General features: G+C 39.8%; 1 protein-coding gene across 1 annotated transcript; it reads left to right on the top strand.

Moving 5' to 3' along the window:
* The first annotated feature begins 1,132 nt into the window (after positions 1-1,132).
* On the top strand, positions 1,133-19,294 carry LOC145416750 (nose resistant to fluoxetine protein 6-like). The gene is made up of 17 exons (XM_080285675.1): positions 1,133-1,235; positions 1,932-1,958; positions 2,624-2,764; positions 3,355-3,490; positions 5,690-5,840; positions 7,110-7,207; positions 7,883-7,974; positions 9,468-9,576; positions 11,197-11,275; positions 11,587-11,747; positions 13,180-13,339; positions 13,692-13,715; positions 14,949-15,042; positions 15,579-15,876; positions 16,163-16,284; positions 17,347-17,598; positions 19,146-19,294. Exons 1-17 carry the CDS (start codon positions 1,133-1,135, stop codon positions 19,292-19,294), a joined length of 2,196 nt encoding a protein of 731 aa, XP_080141801.1.
* The last annotated feature ends 114 nt before the right edge of the window (positions 19,295-19,408 follow it).

Here is a 19,408-nt window from a genome sequence, read left to right on the forward strand (position 1 = left end):
CTATTGTGGTAGACAGTGCCTCACGAGGGTCCTTCCCATAGCAAAGTGCTGGGAAATCCAGTATGGGGAGGTTTGGATTGCAGGTACTTGCCACAGCTGCTCCACCCAGGGTGCACAGTGCCACCATGTGTAGGCTCCCGTTCAAACAACAGCAACAATGACACTGAATCCTTGAATGCAGTGATATGCTTTAGTTTATTATTGCTGCTTCCAGATTGTTTTATTTTAGCTTAGGATAAACTTCTGAAATTGAATGGGTCAGATACAATTGTCATTAATCCCTTCATCACCAAGTGCACTCTTAAACTGAATTAAATCATCTGGCAGTGGCAAGAATAAACTGCAATAAGACATCCTCATATCAAGGGGGCCAGTGTCTGTTTACTTACAAAGATACTGAAGAGTTACAAGATAGAAGTACAGTAAATATTTTAAAATACAGGGTATTTTAATTCAGCTTTAGGGATAGCCAGATATATTTAAGTTCTGTTTTAAATTTGTGCAGTAAGTGTTTCAGTGAATGTAAGCCAGATTTGTGTTAAGATTAGGAGGCTAGACTAGACAGGGGAGAAGATAGAGATAAGAAATGTGGAAGAGAGACTTAGGGGGAAAAAACGTAGATATTAGAAAAACATACATGGTACAAGAGAGCCTTTAAATTTCCACACAAGATTTTTTTATCCCAAACTCCATATAATATTTTGGTGGTATAAAGAATACTGTATGAAAGACTTTAGTGTACTTTGGGGTTTGGGGGAGATTGATTCTAACCCCATCATTCTGAGATGTCTCTTTGGAGCTGAATACAGTAATACCTGTACTGTCTGGAAGTAGAAGTACAGGTACTTGAAATATAGATTTTAAAAAAGTAATTGCATTAGAAGGCGAAGACAAAGAATATGGGTAAGATGAGATTAGAAAAAGATGTGATAGACATTCAGAGAGAAAAAGATGTACTGTAGGTAGGCTGAGTACAACAGATGGTTGAACACTTTATGTATGGCATTGTAAAATGCGTTGACCTCAATAGTCCGTTGTCAGGTGTGAGTAAAAGTTGGAGTGATACCGGTTGAGAGAGATAGTGAGGTTATGTGCTAGTGTGCATGGTGCAGCAAAAGAGGGAGGAGCTGAGATGAGGAAGCAGTGGAGTGTGTTTGTGGTGGTGGTACTTGTGGTGTTATTTGTCAACCCTCCAACAAATGGCCTCCAGATGCAGGAATGGTGGGAGACCACAAGTAAGATTTATTGCTGTCATTTTATGCAGTTACTTTTAATTTTTTAATAATTATGCAGCCATTTGGCTAATTACTTTTAACCAAGGGAGGTGCAGTACTATCACAGAAATGAAATGTTACAACTTTCCTGGTAACTAGCCAAACAGTCATTACTGTAGGCAAGAAACTCAGTCACAGGTGTACTTAGTCAAAGTCTAGGCTGACTCTCATAGTACTGTATGTCATGTGTTATGACACATCAGTTAGTACTTTTCCCCTTCAGTATAGTCAGTTGATATTGTCACTTGGCTAGTTTTCCAAACCATAGGAAACCTCAACTGAATCATGGCCAAGTCCAGTAAGGGGATTTTCTTAATCCATTGAGCCCAAGGGTGTCATCTTCATTTTATTCTGCCATTTCCTGATTATTTTATTTAACTAAGGATAGACTTTTTGAACTGGAGGTGTTAAGTATAGCCTTAATAAACCCCTTCAATAAGGTTAGCCATTCCTAATTTGAATAAAATCACCTGGTAGCTGCATGAATAAACTAAAAATGACATGATCCAGATCGTAGTGGTTAAGGGGAAGCATAGCTTATTGTAATTTCATTTTCACTGTTTCAGTTATTTAAAGCAGTAGAGCTTGGGTGTGTTGATATATTTATATGGATACCTGTCACTGTATTTACATATTGAACATATTTTCTTTTTCCAGATGATGGCCTCCTGTCCTACTCAAATGGTGAGTCTTGTTTCAAATGTTTTAATATACAGTACAGTAGTCAGTAGTAAGCAAATCATCACAGTTGTTAAGATATCTAGAAAAACTAAATTATTTAAAACCATATTGAAATGTAGATGAGAGATTATCGCTATGTACAGGTAATAGTGTGTAGTTTACATAACAGAATTATAGCTACAAAATGCTAAATCATCATGTCAGGGCATTTACTTTGACATACTGTATCTTAAAATATTTTTATCAAGATCTATTATCTGTAGATATGTTGGTGAGTGATACGTAAACAGACAGATCAGTAACCATGATTATTCTTGGGTAGTTCAGTGTGATGATTTATTTATTTATTTATTCATTTTTCCATTCTCTCCACCTCACACAGTCTGTCATCTTCTATTTGTGATAGGTGCATGAAGTGTGTAAGGCATTACACTCATATAATAAACATCATCATCATCATCATTGTCATCTTCATCATCACCATTTATTTCCATCAAGGATGGTGTGAGGTAGAATACAAAACAAGAATAGAAGAAGTAAAAAGGTGAGCAAACTACATTAGGGGTCTATAAAACAAACAGTACTGGTATGAGCATTTTCCTTTCACAAAATTCAGCTAACACACAAACTCAGCATAAAGAATGAACTTGCATGTGGTTGTTTTGCAGGGAAGGAGAGAGTATTACGAGCAGGTCAGCGTTGGTGGGACTTTTACCTCCCTACCAAAGTCAACAAGAGTACTGAGTGTCATTCATCCCTCACCACCATGTCTGAGGCACTATCTACCTCCCAGCTGTGGCCCATCAGGAGTATGTACAGTATGGAATTGACTTCATTCATCCAGATATCATTTATATTTACTCTTTCTGTGACCAAATAATTATACAGAAAGTCCTAATTATGTGCCTTTCATCTATAAATAGATAAGTGACATAAGTAGATAAGTAAATTGACTGATAGATAGATTCTCTCAGTTGTGACTCTAAGAAGTAAGTAGTGCTTACCCATTCATTGACATTTGTTTTATTCTTTCCCTTGCCAGACAGTTGTATCATACATCCTCACTATGTTACCATTTTTTTATATTCTTTCATGCTGTAAAGTCCTCAGTAATTTACTGAAAAAAAATATATATATATATTAGTTACATTGTTACCAATAAAGCTGATATGTCAATATCCACCAGTTTACAGTACTGTACTGCTGTATGAAAAAAGTAATATTTTGTAATGCATTCCTGACATGTAATGAGGACAGTCTGTGCAGGCAGCAAGGGTACTACAAAAACTATGTCCTCTGGTAAAAAGGGATTAATTTGAATTTTAACTCAGTAGTTCTATTTGTGAATTGTACTGAAGACTTTTGGTACCAACACATGGCATTTATCTGTGACTTTTAGTGATGGACTCCTGGGGTAAATCCAGTGATGGATACCTGCATGGAAACTTCTACTTTGTGGGGTTCTATGATGAGTGTCTTGCTACACACTCTCCAGACAGCAGTATCCATGGAATGCCCTGCAGAGTCATCCTTGGGTGAGTACCCCAGTATCATCCATCCCAACTCATTATTACCCCCATCTTGACCACAGGGACACAAGCTTAGGCTATTCAGACCAGACATATAAGGAAAGAGGGATCTGTTGCCCATCCCTGAGTGGCATTACATGAGCATTAAACCCCAACCATTCCTTGGAAATAGACACTTACTGATTACAATTAGTTAGAGCATCTTAACTCACAACACCACCAGGCATCTTAAGAAATGGTATGAATAGGACCCTGTGAAATAATGCGGCAGCATCTGATGAGAGGTTCAGATGAGATCTGCCTTCTGACCTTCTGCAAGAAAGGCCAGGGCATTTCCAGGGGTTACACTCAGTGATGACACATGGAAGTACAGGCTCTGAGCTTGTGAAGATCAAGGCAGGACATGGACTTAGAATAGAGCTCTCTTGTACAGTAGAGACAGCAGCAGTTTAGGGTGACAGTTGTTGTGGACAAGAGAGAGGACAAGATGCTAGATCATTTAGATTACAGGACAAGGTGATGGAACATTTCTCAATGTCAGATTAGTCTCAGTACTCTTCCAGTGGAGTTTTCTCCCTCATTGTCTTCCATAGGAGTCAAAATGTAGCCAAAACAAAGCCAATAAGGAACTATTTCTCTTGTGTGGCTGATGGAAGGTCCTAAGGTAACAGGATGGCTTACTGCAGGTGCTGATGGGAGTGGACTAGGAAAGAGGACCATCTAATGGTTTGGTTTGGTTCCATCTGACAGAACTGGGCTACTTCCACAACATGAAAACTAATTCCTAGTTGCATGAAATTTGTTGAGCCATAGTTGTGAGGTAGGACTGAGTCTCCTTGGTTACCATTTGAATTGACCCTCCAATCTGACTACACTTGACCATCATCTGAGCTGAAAGGGATTAAGGATCTTTGTAGGGCTTGAGTAAATGCACCATAGAAAGCATTTGACCAGGTTGTTGTTGAATAACTCTGGTTTGTCTGGCCGAGCATACCTATCATTGGCAGGCAAAGCCTCTACGGGACTGTCCTGTGCAATGAACCAAAGCTCCCTTGTGGCAGACAGCTGGTTGCTGGATGGACACCATATTTGTGTTTCTCCACCTCATTAATAGGGGCACCATAATAGGCTCCACATCACCCCATTATTTGTTTATATGGTTACCACCCAGTGATGTAAATGGTTTTCTGGGTTACAGGAAACCATTAGGCTTTTTCATTCAGGTCAGAGCCAACAAAAGTTGAAAGAAGATTAATAAATAGTGACACGTATGACAGGAGAACTAAGAAGAGAGGAGGGCAGACAGAGGAAAAGAATGATAAAGGTGAAGGAAGAATAATTAGTATTACATCATGTGAGTTGATGTAAATTCTGTCACTAGGTTGCCAGTGAATTTTTTTTTTATGGAAGCAAGCATGAGGATTGATTGCTTGTTAATGGGTCTAAGTGCAAGCCCTATCCATCACTTCATCTTTACCATCTCCAGTTCCACTCAACAGTGCTTATCCTCAAGTGGTCGGCATTCCTCTCTTACTCAGTATTGTACTATACAGCAATATTTACACTTTGTTGATCTTTTCTGTCTGTCTGTCAGTCTGTACCTAGACATCTTCATGTCACCCTGTCCATTGTCATAAGGCTGCCCTCCTTCCAAAATACACCAAACTCATTGTTATACCTCTCCCCATCCCTCTACTTCATTTTTTATTTTCCATGCCCCCTCTCCCCAGCCACCTCACTTAAGTATGATTTCCAAGTCAATTTCACACACTCTGCGCTCTCCACGCCTATAGTCAGGGGTGATTACTGTCATGATTAATCTTTTGTGTAGGTATTCCTTTGCTGTGATTAGTAAAAAAAAAAGAAGAAGAAGAAGAAGAAGGAAAAAAGAAACAGGCTATGATAATCCACGGTGATTGTCTACCATGAATGTAGCAGAGTCCTCTCAAGGTTAGCACAACTGTACTTACAGGTTGTACACCTAAATTTTAAGAGATAATTTGCATGGTGGGGAAAATCTGTAAGAACTGTATAGCAAGAAAAGATGATACATGTACAATACTGTAGATACTGAATGTTCTGTGCATAGTGAAATAAAAATTTAAATTTTTCCCCAGCTAATATTGAAGGTTCTATCTTCCTTGAAATAAATATAATTTACATGTTTATTGCCCACATAGATGTAAAGGGCAATATCTTTTACAGACAGAAGCCAAAGAACTGGACTGAAGCTGAAGGAAAGACAAATTGGCCTCGCTCACCCTCAATTCTTGTGCCCATAGACCCAGGACCCTTCATACCATACCATCTTTACATGACTTGTATCCCAGACTCATGCTCCAGCACCCAGCTAAAGGTACAAATGTGCTCACAGCACATCTAGTGTTACTCTCGGGTGTCTGCCCTGTCCTCTCCTCCATCCTTCTTTCCTTCCATCTTCTTATGTCTTTCTTTCCTTCTTTCTTTCCTCGTCTTTCTGCCTGCGGGTGACTTTACACTCCCTCTTCTGTCTTTCATTCCTTCATTCTTTCCTCTTCCTTCTGCCCGTGGGTGACTCTACACTGAGTGACAAGCCAAATGGTTTCCTGTACTCCAGGAAACCATTTACTGTGCTGGGTGGTAACCATATAACCAAATTTTGGCACCTGGTGGTTTAGTGGGTAATTATTGTGCTTCAATCGGATTGAGCCGGTGAAGGTTTATATCCAATGGGTGGTTGGGGTTTATTGCTCACGTAATGCCACTCAGGGATGAGTGAGGCTGGTCACTCTCATCTTAAATGTCAGCACCAACTGCCTAGCCCCAGGCTCCTACGCTCCTTATGGGGCAACGTAGGATTAGATGATGGATGGATGACACAATGTTGTTGTTCTTGCTAGTGTGGCCCATTATGAATGAGGACAGGATTCTCATGGAGTGCAGGAATTCACTCTCCTCAGTCAGGAGCTCTCACAATTTTTTTTTTTTTTTTTTTTTTTTTTTTTTTTTTTTTTAAGTACTCTGTTGTTGGAGGGAGGCAAGAAAGACTGCAGACACACAGAAAGTGGGGGGAGGGTATTGCATTACTGTAACTCATACAGGTGGTTTTACTGCTAGCAAGTGGGTGTGGTTGAGAATGTAAACCTGCGTGAGTCCAAGTGAGAAGAGTTGACAGTTGACTTTTCTTGCTTCAAGTCATTCAGGGAGTGGTAAAAATGGAAAACTGGAAAATGAGCAGTTCATAGCTCATGTTGCACTCACACCCTCTGTTTGTGATGCATCCATGCCAAGCACAGTGACAGAGCATTTGTTAAACTATACTGGAAGAGAACTGGAGAAAACTTTGATGAAGTCCAGCCACAGTGTTTGCTCTTACTATCCCACTTTAGCCCTTGCTCAATTGCCTCTGTCTGCTTTCTCTGTGGCCACAGTTTTATTGTGTTATCACCAATTTTTCCCAAAGTTCACTAAACTCCAGTTGATAAAAAAAAAATATAATCATCCATTCAGTAGCAAATTTGAGTCTCCTGAAACATCATGAAACATTATTTGTTTAATTTTTTCCCAGAATATCCTAGAATAACAGCATGTAGTAATTGTGATGTGTATTTTCCAGTGTCATAAACAATATACTTTTGCCTTGCAGGATAGTCTAAATGAGGTGCTGGAAAGTACAAAGTTTCAAGTTATTTTCACATCATGTGACACTGAAAAAGAGTTGTCAGCAGGGGACATATCATTCATGTAAGTGTGGAAAAAAGTATTAATTCTTTAAACTTTTATTTTTCTTGTATAATCTATTTTGACTTGCTTCATGTGGGTGTTGTGATTTAAACTACCTTAAATGCAGATAGTTTAAACTATCCTATATATTGATAAGACTCATAGTTCATATACAGGCCTTTATTTTAGAATAATTTTGCTTAAAGTTGTTTCAAATTATGTTTGAGGTGCTGATGAATTGACTCTATTTTTACTTAAGTTCTCAGTCAGGAAGTTTCTTTAAACTCAGAATTTAACGTTTATTTATCTAAGATCATTCCCTTGAGCCTCCATGGGGAGTGATGTCTCAGTTATTTGTGAATATCCTCCTTACCAGAGTAACTGGAACACCTCCCAGACCATGGAAGTCTGAGGGAATGGGTGAAATTGACTGTGTAGTTGTTGCTGTAACCTCTGGTTCATCCAGACATGAACCTTGTGGACATCAGGCAACCAAGCACTTCGGCTGGATACCCTGAGAAATCTTCTGTTGAGAGTGTGTTCAAGAATGGTGTGTTATGAGAGTGAGATGAATGATATGAGTGTGTTATGGTGTTAGCGACTATATTGTAAGTGAGAGCATAGTGGATTGTTCATGAATTGCATTTTGTGCTTGTACTGATGGACGAATAATGTGACTTGTCGTGTATCTGGCAGTGTTGTGGTGAGCCTGCTCCTCATGTTAGTCCTGGCTGCAGCTGCTCTGGACATCTATATAGAGAACACAGGCAACACCACTTTGGCTCAAGGTTAGTGTCTGTCTGCACCTCTTAGTAACCCCATCACCATGATCATAACATTTTATTTCCTTTTGTTTTGACTCACCCTGGTAATTTGTTGTCTTAGCATAACTCATAATGTCTGTCTGTTTATTTGCTTGTCCATCCCCTACACACAGCCACAATATTAAAGCTACTTAGTTGAATATTAACATGATTATAGATGAAATCCAAAGGAAGGTCATGAATACCATATGGAAAGCACAGGGGATTTGAGTTTGGGGACACAGCCCCTGACCTCAATATCTAATCAAAAAAATATCCACAGTTTTCATGATAAAAGGCAGAATTTTGCAAGGCCATTGCAGTGGTGAAAATAATGAACTACTACCACAGAAACTACATTTTGGGAAGGAGGCACAGCCCCAACCCCTACTCCTGAAATGGCTAGAAAATGTCCACAGTTTGCAAGATAAAGGATATAATTTTGTATGGGCATGCTTAGAGGTTAAGTTTGGTTTTCAGCACCACAGAATCAGAACTTGGGTGTTTGGAGAGGGGGCACAGCCCCATCTGTGACCCACTCAGTATCTACAATTTTCAAGACAAGTGAATGAAACTTTGTACAGTATATGTGTGCTGAACAGCCTGGTCCCAGGCCCCTGCACCTCTAGTGGAGTAACAAAGGATTGGAGGATGGGCAGACCCAAGTAAGTCAAGAACACCATAAGAACTTGGCAGAAATGCTGGGGAGGGGTAGCTCAAGAAAATATCCATAGTTTTCCATGATAAATGGGTATATTAGTGAGAGTATGTGCTTTGTGTTGACCTGGAAGTGGATAGGCATGGACAGATCGTGGCTGGTGCATCATTCACCCAAAATTTGACTATAGTTTTAACATTTTAGCATTGGTGCTGTGATGAGGAGGGGTAGATTTAGATGGTCTGGGCATGTTGAGAGGATGGAGGATGACAGTTAGGTGCAGAAGGTGAGAGGTGTCGAGGGTAGGGTTGTGAGAGGCAGACCAAAAAAGTTCTAGAATGAGGTCATAGAATGTGACCTCAGGGATAAGGCACCACCTACCATGAGGGGATGCTGGTTCCAGCACAGTGCATGTGCTGTAATGTACCTGGAGGACTGCCCAACAGAAGCAGTTGCCTGCCTATAGTTGATGGATCTGCATGATCAGACTGACTGGGGTTAATCAACAACAACAGTCTAAAAGACTTAGTTTGGATGATGGACATTGCAATGATTAATAACATTGAGAGTGATGAAAATTACTTATTGCTAATAATGGTAATAGTTAAAATTCCTTGTGGGATTATGGTCTCTGGTTATAGATAGATTGAAAGATTTATCATTTTTTCTATTGGGCAGGCTGTTTACAGTTCTCTGAGTTTTGCATTTTGTATTTCCTTAATTCTAGATATTATCTCACTCTATATTTAGGTGGAGAAAAGGGAGTGGATGATGATGATGATTACTCTTTTTTTTCTCTCTCTCTCTCTCTCTCTCTCAGGTCGAGTGAAGTACTTGCTTCCCTTCTCAGCATACACCAACACCAGGAAACTGTTTCAGATCTCCTTAGATAGGTCTCCAGGCACCATTTCATGTGTCCATGGGATCAGGTAAGGAAGGTGTGTGTGTGTGTGTGTGTGTGTGTGTGTGTGTGTGTGTGTGTGTGTGTGTGTGTGTGTGGATCTGTAACCTGGAAGTGCCTACATGATAGTACAGGTACAAATTTAACACTGAAGATTCCTGCAGTTGTAATGTATACAGAATCCCTCATTAATATTTTATCTGACAGCTTGTAAACTTACAGATTTTTTGAGTGTAGGATAGAGCAGGTTTTACTCCCAGTAGTCCTGCAGATGTGGAGTGGGTGCGATGTAGGCGTAGCCCACACTCACAAATTCTGGAGTACTGTGTGTCGCTGAACATAGATGCTGTGAATGCTGTGCAAGAGTGGGACAAATGTAGGCACTAATGCAGGGCTTTGTCAGGGAAATGTGATAGCCAGCAATGTTTCTTCACTTCTTTCCTGTTGATTCAGAAAGGCTTGTGGTCTGTTGTATTCAGTCTTTGCATGTACAGTATTATGTAGTCAGCCAAGTAGAAACTGAAATGAGGGACTGTAGTTGACTCAAGATACAGTTACATCTCACAAAATATGCAGTATTTGACTCTGATTAAGTTTACATTGCTTGAACTATGATTTATTGAAGATAAGGCTTCATTTTTTAAGTGTTCTTTTTTCAGAGTAAGGTTATCTTGTTAATAAATTCTGTGTTTGTCATTTAATTGGAAAATGTGAGTACGTTTAAGTACTTGGGTAGTGTGATGAGTAAGGATGGAGGTTTGGAGAGTGAAGTGCTTGAAAGGGTACAGCAGGGAAGAAAGGTTGCTGGTTCTTTGAAAGCAGTGATAAGAAACAGGGAAGTGAGCATGGAAGTGAAAAAGTTACTACATGACAGTATTGTGATACCAACTCTAACGTATGGAAGTGAAGCTTGGACATTGTTGGAAGGATACAAGTCAAGAGTGAGAGCAGTGGAAATGAGTTATTTAAGAGGAGCCTGTGGAGTCACATGGAGAGACAGGCTGACGAATGAGGATATAAAGGAGCGTTGTGGTGTTGATGTGGATGTGATAGGAAGCGTTATGAGGAACATACTGAGGTGGTTTGGCCATGTGGAGAGGATGGAGGGTGAAAAACTGACGAAGAGAGTGTATGTGAGTGAGGTGGAGGGGGAAAGAGGGAGGGGGAGGCCGAGGATGAGATGGTGGGATGGGATGGAGAGGTATATGAGAGAGGGGGGTGTGAGTTGGGAGCAGGGGAGTGAAATGGCGGGGGACAGGGCGACTTGGAGGCGATTTGTTTGTGGCCACCCCAAACGGGATTGAGGCGTCTGGCAATAGATAGATAGATAGATAGTCATTTAATTTTATTTCTAGCTTCTTTAACCCCTCCACTCTGATAATGTAATGCATTTTCTATTTGTTCTTGCTCTCTTTACACAGTTCTGTTCAGTGTAGAAGCCTCCAGAAGAGAAGAAAGGAAGACCTTACCTAGCTCCTCAGTTTGGAAGTTTCTCTTGAAATGACTAAAATTTGTCTAAAGATACTGGAGTAGGAAAAAAGGAACTGAATACAGTATAAGTTACTGGGCCTCAGTGTTGAATGAATTCAGTGTTTATTGGTAAATCATCTCAGTCTTATTCTAGTTTCTTTAATCTCTTCTTCCCCAGAGTGCTGTCTATGACCTGGGTGGTGCTGTGTCACCAGTATAGCATGAGCTTAATTTCCAATAGGATGAGTGTTAGCAAGGTTGGTATATTGTGTTGTACTGTGAGTGTACAGCTGGAGACAAAAATTCACCTGTTACCAGTACTTTATTTCACTTCTTGTGTTACTTAGCAGGCTTACATAATATTCCTATGCAGAGGAGAGGCATGGTATGTTTTAATAACTCAAAAATAATTCTTTTTATATGATTCACTTTATTGTAGAAAAACATAAGCCATTTAACAAAAAACAATAATGTGGACATGTTTTGCTGTGTGTGTGTGTGTGTGTGTGTGTATCTACTATTTATCTACCTCCCTGTCTATCTATCTATCCATCTATATTTTTTCCAGCGTGTCAACACATTCCTCTTCCAAGCAATAATGAATGGGTATCCCAGTGTGGACACTTTCTTCCTACTGAGTGGATTCCTGCTCACCCTCACCACCCTAAAGCATCTCAGTAAGGGACACAAGTTCAACATTTTCCTCTTCTATGTACATCGACTCATCAGGTATGGGTTTCTGACATACAGTATTTTTTTTAAGAAATGGGGTGTCATAATATCATCTTTTTATAATGTACCTTTAATATGGCAGAGAAATTTTGTCCTTTTTACTGCTTCTTTCTGTAGGTCAGTGGCAGAATAAGACAAAATACAGTTTTACATCCTTGCCACAGTAGTTCTTCGTGACAAATTCTATGTTTTAGTATTAATCTCATGTTACAGTTCAGAAATATAGATTGAGAAATGGAAATATTAGACCAAATTGAAATGGACAGAATATACTGATTCAGAATAACTGGGGACTGCTATTTTCAGAAAGGTCAATAGGTGAAACTTCCCTCATTCACTTCCCTCCATTTCTCCCCTACAATTGATAATCATTAACATGGACAATCATTGATAATTGTTAGAAGTCATGTTTTACAGAATGTAAACTTCACTCACTATGCCTGGATGTATATCAGTTTACAGAGGTCATTAAATTTATCATCATCAGTGGCATCATCATCATCATCATCATCATCATTGTAATCATCCAGACCTCTTTCGCATCTGAGGATTGGGTTCGATTCACTTCATCATCTTAACTGAATTTCCTGCACTTTTGTGGGGTTTGGAGATCGAGTCTGTATTCTCATTGGTTAAGAAGGTTTCCAAGCATCTCCTTACCAGTTTGTTTCAGAATTAGAATTCTTTATTCCCCTAACATCGTGTCTTTGGAATTTGCCTCATATTAGTTTCCCCCCAAACTTTAGCCCACAGCAGTTCAATTCCAACTGCTATAAAAAATTATTAATATTCTCTCATACTGTATGACTCTGAGGTGCTACTGAATAGACATAATTAACATGAATGATGATATTAAGGTATAACTTGCAAAATTAGTTGCAGAAGAAGAGAATGTTAGAAAACTTCATCTTCATCAACTGATGTGGATGTGACACCAGTGATATGGCCTTTGATCTCAGTAGAGACACAAATCAGAGGAGAGAGGAAGACCAATGTATAGTACCCTCCACCTGTTCCATTGGAAATGTGAGGCTGGTTGTGGACAAGGACTAATTCTGTACAAGGATGAGGGTTTCCTGGTCTTTACTTCAGTTCCCTCTTCTTTTTTTTTTTTTTGGGGGGGGGGGGAAGACAGAGGAACGTGTAATTTCTTCGGAGAAACTTTTCTTGTACCTGATCTTTAATATTATACTCTGCATATGCAGGGTATTTTTAATTTTCTTTGATTCAGGAAGCTTGAATAATTGTGTGACCCATTTCTATAGGCAGTTTGTTGATAGTTCACACATTCACACTCTCATTTACTCTGTTTCTGATCCTAGCTAACCTTAACTTAAGATGGAGGAATGTCAGGATATTGATGATGATCATATTTTTGTTACTTTGAACTTCATAAAAATAACAATAATCTCTCACTGCATCACCGCAGATTAATGCCGCCCATCGCAGTGGTTGCTTGGTTGTTTGCAACAGTTGCCCACCTTTTTGTAACGGGCCCATTTATTCCTTATTGGGAACTCCAGCGAAGAGGCTGTGAGGATCTTTGGTGGCGAGATGTTCTCTTCATAAACAACTTTCTAACACAGCCAGTTCAAGTGTTGGAAACAAATACTGTAAGTTGGTACATTATTTTACACATTACACAATGAATTTTTCTCTCAGAAGTATTTGTAACAGAGCTGGTTCAAGACCTGGAAATGAATAATGTAAGTTGGTACAGTATTTTACATTTTAAATTGCTGGATCCAGAACTGTACTGTATCTCATAATATCTCTGCATTTTCCATGGAGAGCAGAAAAGGATATGAAATAATTATCTGTGATAGATGCATAGTAAAGAACTCTATGAACAACAGAATTGAAGAGAGTGCACATAGATGGTGTGCCCATATGGAGAGAATGGATGTAAACAAGATGGTGAAAAGAGTATACAGTATGTAGGTGAGTTTGAAGGTGAGAGGAGGTGTGGTGGATTAAGAAGGTGGCTAGATATGGTAAACAAGTGTGTGAGAAAGTGAGGTATGGAGGTTGATGAGGCTAAAATCTGATAAGGGATTAAGATGACTGGATGAACTTTGTACAGAGTGTAAGACAAAGGCTTGGCACCTTTTTTGACTTAATAGCCATTTGATTTACTACATCTGACAGGTGATAGGAAGCTGATATGTGTGGATGGTTGTACTTTCGAAACAGTCATGATTCCAGAGGCTTTAATGATGGAGTGAGTCATTTCATTGGGCATATGAGTGATTACTTCTTTCTCTATCATATCTTTTTTTCTTGCTTTCTGGCATTTACCCAACCCAATCTTTGGGTGGGTAAAAGAAATCAAGATGATGATGATGATGGCTATTATTATTATCATTATTATTATTAGTGGTAGATGGGGGCACTCACCATTCACTCACTTGATGTAGTGCTGCTTTGGGTGTCTGCCCTTTCCTCCCTTCCTTCCCTCTCTGTCTATCTTTCCTCTTCCTTCTGCCTACGGGTGACTTAGCACTCCCTCTTCTTTCTTTCCTTCATTCTTTCCTCTTCCTTCTGCCTATGGGTGACTCTGTACTGAGTGACAAGCCAAATGGTTTCTTGTACACCAGGAAACCATTCCTGACTGGGTTGTAAACATATAACCAATTTATGGCACCTGATGGTTTAGTGGGTAATTAAGGTGCTCCAATCGGATTGAGCCTGTGTAGGTTTATATCCAAGGGATGGTTGAGGTTTACTGCTCATGTACTGACACTCAGGGATGAGTGAGGCTGGTCACTCTTATCTTAAACGTCAGGACCAACTTGCCTAGCCCCAGGCTTCTACGCTCCTCATGGGGCAACATAGGATTGGATGATGGATGGATTATTATTATTATTATTATTATTATTATCATCATCATCATCATCATCCTGTACACCAGGAAACCATTTCCTACGCTGGGTGGTAACCATATAACCAAATTTTGGCACCTGGTGGTTTAGTGAGTAATTATTGCGCTCCAATCAGATTGAGCCAGTGAAGATTTATATCCAAGGGATGGTTGGGGTTGATTGCTCATGTAATGCCACTCAGGGATGAGTGAGGCTGGTCACTCTCATCTTAAATGTCGGGACCAACTGCCTAGCCCCGGGCTCCTACGCTCCTCATGGAGCAATGTAGGATTGGATGATGGATGGATGGATTATTGGAAATGTTTGTTTGTAACAGTGCTTGGCGCAGACATGGTACTTGGCAGTGGATATGCAGCTTTACCTGGTGGCTCCAGTCATTATCCTCCCTCTCTTCTTTTACAAGAAATGGGGTGAGTCTGTGCTGTGCCATTTTACTGTTATTTAAATTATGAACATATCACTGATTAGTATATAGCAGGATTTAAGGTTGTATTGTTAAATCTGAGAAACCAAAGTTGGATGCAAGCATCATTATTCTGATGTTGATTAATGAAATAGTTGTAATTATTAGTTGACATTTACAAGCATGTTACACTGTTGTTGTTGTCATTTTTTGTCATCGATGTTGTTGTTGCCCCAGGCTCATGTGGATGTGTACATGATGGACTGCTGACTGAGGATACCCTTCTGCAGTCCGCCATCCTTTGTATGGTTGGATCAGAGCTGAAGAATGTCTATATAACCAGGCAGTAGAGCCATCCAGTTATACTGTGTTGGTGCTGCGACAGAGGGGAATCTATCTGTAGCTTTGCATTCCAGAGCACAATCGCAATGGGCTGCATCATTACTCCTTCAGCCATTACCTACATTTATGAAAGAGAGTTAAGAAAATATGATAATGATGATAATGATGATGTGTATTCATTTCAAATCACCTACTATTCAGGTCAAGCCTTCTTGTACCTGCTAACACTGGGCTGCATCATCACACCTGCTGCCATTACCTACGTCTATGACCTTCCCCCATCGGCTCAGACTGGAGGAAATTTCCGTGACTTCAATGAAAAGCTGTCAACCATGCCATGGTGTCGTGCTGGGCCATGGATAGTGGGCATTTGGCTTGGATACATCCAGTATACTCATGGTGACAAAAAAATAAAGATGCAACCATGGCAGGTAGTGACAGGTTGGACCCTTGCGGCAACAACAGGGTTCCTTGTCGTGTTTGGGATGTGGAGCTACAGGTAATATCATATGCAAGTACTGTACTAGATAAGTTTGTCAGAACATTTGGCTCTTTATGTAAAATTTGAGGAGTCAGACAGTACAAAAAAACTGTGCTAATACACGTCAACATACTCCACAATACCTACCCCCATGTATGATTAAGGTTAAAAAATTAAATACAGTATAGTACATGACTCTGAGCTAAAGAAGATCTAGAGAAACACATTATGTAATTTTTAGAGATGATGCAAAGTTAAGTTTTATGTAAAGTAACTTACTCAAAAAAGGTTAATACCTCTACAGCACAAAGCCACCAAAAGCGGAGTACGATATCATAACGCAAGTGGTGTATGGGGGCTTTAGTCGACCAGCCTGGGGAGCAGCTGTGGCCTGGGTGATCTATGCCTGTCACTATGGGTATGGAGGTAAGAGAGAGAGAGAGTGAGGTCACTTTCACTCACACTCATTCCCCCGTTTTATTGCTTCCTGAAATTTACTTCCGTACTGGATTCATTTACACTCGTACTAACACACTGACTGTTTCATTTACTTTCACACAAAAAAACTTGCTTCACTTCTTGCTTCTGGACCTTCATTTACTCGCTATACTTTATTCACTTTTTCCCCTATTTTTTCTCACACTGACCCATACATTTGATTACTCACTTTCACAGTTGACTTCTTCCTTCCAGTCAGTCACTTATACAGTGTATTCACTGTCATTCACACTTTCTTTCACATTGGCTCACCTTCTTGCATATTAATTTCATTTTTCATTCACTGACACATTTCACACTCAAAATCTATATCATCACCTCAATTTTTAACCATATACAATAACAAAGCCATAAAAAAGAAGTACGAAAAATAATCCTGATCTTCCAGACCCATCTCTGGCAGCATGAGGAGGTAAGACTGGTACAGCAGCATATAGCTGGCCAAAGAGTTTTGCATGAAAAACTTAGGCCTCAGCCTCACACTTGATGTTACCCTGCCCGTCTCTTTGTGAGTTTGGGATACAGAAAATTACCAGTATTTATTAAAACTCGTAATAAAATCTCAGTTGATGATCATATGTAACTATATTTTCCTATTCAGTATTATTATTCAGTATTACAGTACACATACACTTACACTATTTTCCTATAGTTACCACTGAACTTTTATCGTCATTGTCATCACCATCATCATGACCCTCTTCCCATCTGTGGATTGGGTGAGATGGGATCCAAAAACAAAGAAAAATACAACATAAAAGTGGGAGAGCTCTCAAGAACATGCCCAGTGAAATGAACCACACAGTCACCCATGCATCATTCATACGCCCTTAAATCCTGACTTCATATTATAGATGTCCCCTCCCCCTTCTTTTTTATAGTCAGACAGAATCGGTCCACTAAGTATCAGATTAAAAGTGAGCTGCAAAACACTTATCATAAGCTTCTTCGTACATACCCCAAGCTCCTCTAATTTGCTCCATTTTGCAGGGTTGGTTAATAGCTTCCTGTCTCACCCCGGCTTCCAACCATTGAGCCGTATGACCTACACAGTCTACCTAGTGTCCCTGTCCATGCAAGAGGTTATAATTGATGGCATACGAATTCCACACTACTTCTCCCACATCAACAAGATCATCGAGACGTGTGGGGCGCTGGTCATATCAGGAATTGTGGCCTACCTAGTTGTGCTGACTGTTGAGGCACCCATTATTGGCCTGGAGAGAATTCTACTGAGGCCTGGTAAGTGGGGCTGGACACCATCTTTCTCCCCACTCTCTGTTCTCTTTTTCCTCTAATCGCTCTCCCCTCTTTGTTCTCTCTTTCCCTTTTTGCTTCCTCATCTCTTTCCCCTCTTTGTTCTCTTTTTATCTTTTTCCTCTCTCAACTTTTATTCCTCTTCTGGAAGACTAGTTTTTTCTCCATAGCTATCTAGAATTGGGTTTTCAAATTAAAGAAAAGGCTAGAAGAGTGAGACGTGTCTTGCTGAATGGGAAGAGTTATGCAGTGTATGGTAGTAAGATGATGTGGCTATATTTAAGCAATGTATATAGATAGGGTACTAAACAAAGTCTGTGAAAGACAAATTCAGGGTAATACTGGGAAAGGTAGACTGTGTGAAATGGGAGAAAAGACCTGGACAGTAAACTGGTGAGAGAGGGAAAAGGAGTGACATGGTGAGAGAAGTATGAGTATTTTAGGACAAGGTAGGCAGGAGGCATTTTTGTCATTATCATATTGTCTGGTAGATTTTTTTATCAGGAAGGAGTAAGGTGTTGGATATTATTATATTGTTACTGTTTCTTTTTTGTATGTGTGTTTTATATAATCCTTATACCTTAGCCTGGCGCACATCGTTTTTTTTCCTTTTGCTGTTTATTTCATGTACTGTACCTCATTGGCTGAACAAGACAATACTATGACTCCACATCGTTTCCATTGCATTTCATCTTGACTAGCATCATATTCTGATATTAATCTCAACAAACTCAGTATTCAAGATGGAAAGTTGGTATTTTTAGGCCAGGCAAGAGTAAAATGAGTATAATTGTGCTGATACAGCCACATGTTCCTTATGATGGGTAGAGTATGTGATATGCAGTGATACACCCATTATACTACCACTGTTTAAGCAGTTGCACTTGACTGTCCACTGTCTGCTTGTCTGAGAAGTTAGAATTGCATGTTGCGCAGGTGTATGTTTGTAGACCAGGAATGATTCATTACCTCTGGGTACAATAAGAGGTAATGGAAGGACAAAGTGATTGTTGGCCCTCATTGTGAACAAGTACTGTACAAAAATACTAGTTGCAGGAGCCCCATGGTTCTTTAGTTAATGCCCATGATGTGGAGTGGTGTGCTGTAGAGGGTGATTTTATGTGGTGTGGTGTGAGAGAGTGGTATGGTGCCAGTGTGTAGTGTTCATGCTAGAGTTGCTAAAACCTTTGGGAGTAAAGCACCCCATTTCTAAAAATCGACAGAGACAATTGACTAGGGCTGCTCCTATGGATGCTTCAGCATCTAAAAATGAAGATTGCATATCATCTTGTAACACAGGTTTCTGCCAGCATTGCACCCTGTCGTCCTCCATTCAGTAAATGGAGGATGGAGATAACAGGAATTTGTTTGTCTCACCAGTGTTACTACCACCTGGTTATATCAGATGCAGTTAATGGAGGTGTTGCGTTGTAGTATTATCACATTTCTTAGGAACAGACTAGCTTGAAATGATGGTAATGAAAAGTTGTGTATAAAATATAACTTGGAAACAAAATTTTTTCCCCATCCAGATGTCAAGAAACAAAGACCAGCCAACCCAAACCCTGTGGTTAGTGAGAGCAACCAAGGCCAGGACAACCTTTCATTCAATTCTGAGATGCAAAGTAAGGACCCACACACTAGAACTAATGTAGGGTTTGAGGGAGTGACAGCATTGTGAATGTATATTGGTTAAGTAGCTGGTGTTTGTATGATTTGTGACATTACCGTATTTATAAAGTATATGCGCCAATTAGGACTTTAAAAAAAAAAGTAACTATTGAGCCATCAACAG

The sequence above is a fragment of the Coenobita brevimanus genome, chromosome 107 (genome assembly GCF_032717465.1).
Source record: "Coenobita brevimanus isolate Jiangsu-jjx chromosome 107, ASM3271746v2, whole genome shotgun sequence".
Taxonomy (NCBI): Eukaryota; Metazoa; Arthropoda; class Malacostraca; order Decapoda; family Coenobitidae; genus Coenobita; species Coenobita brevimanus.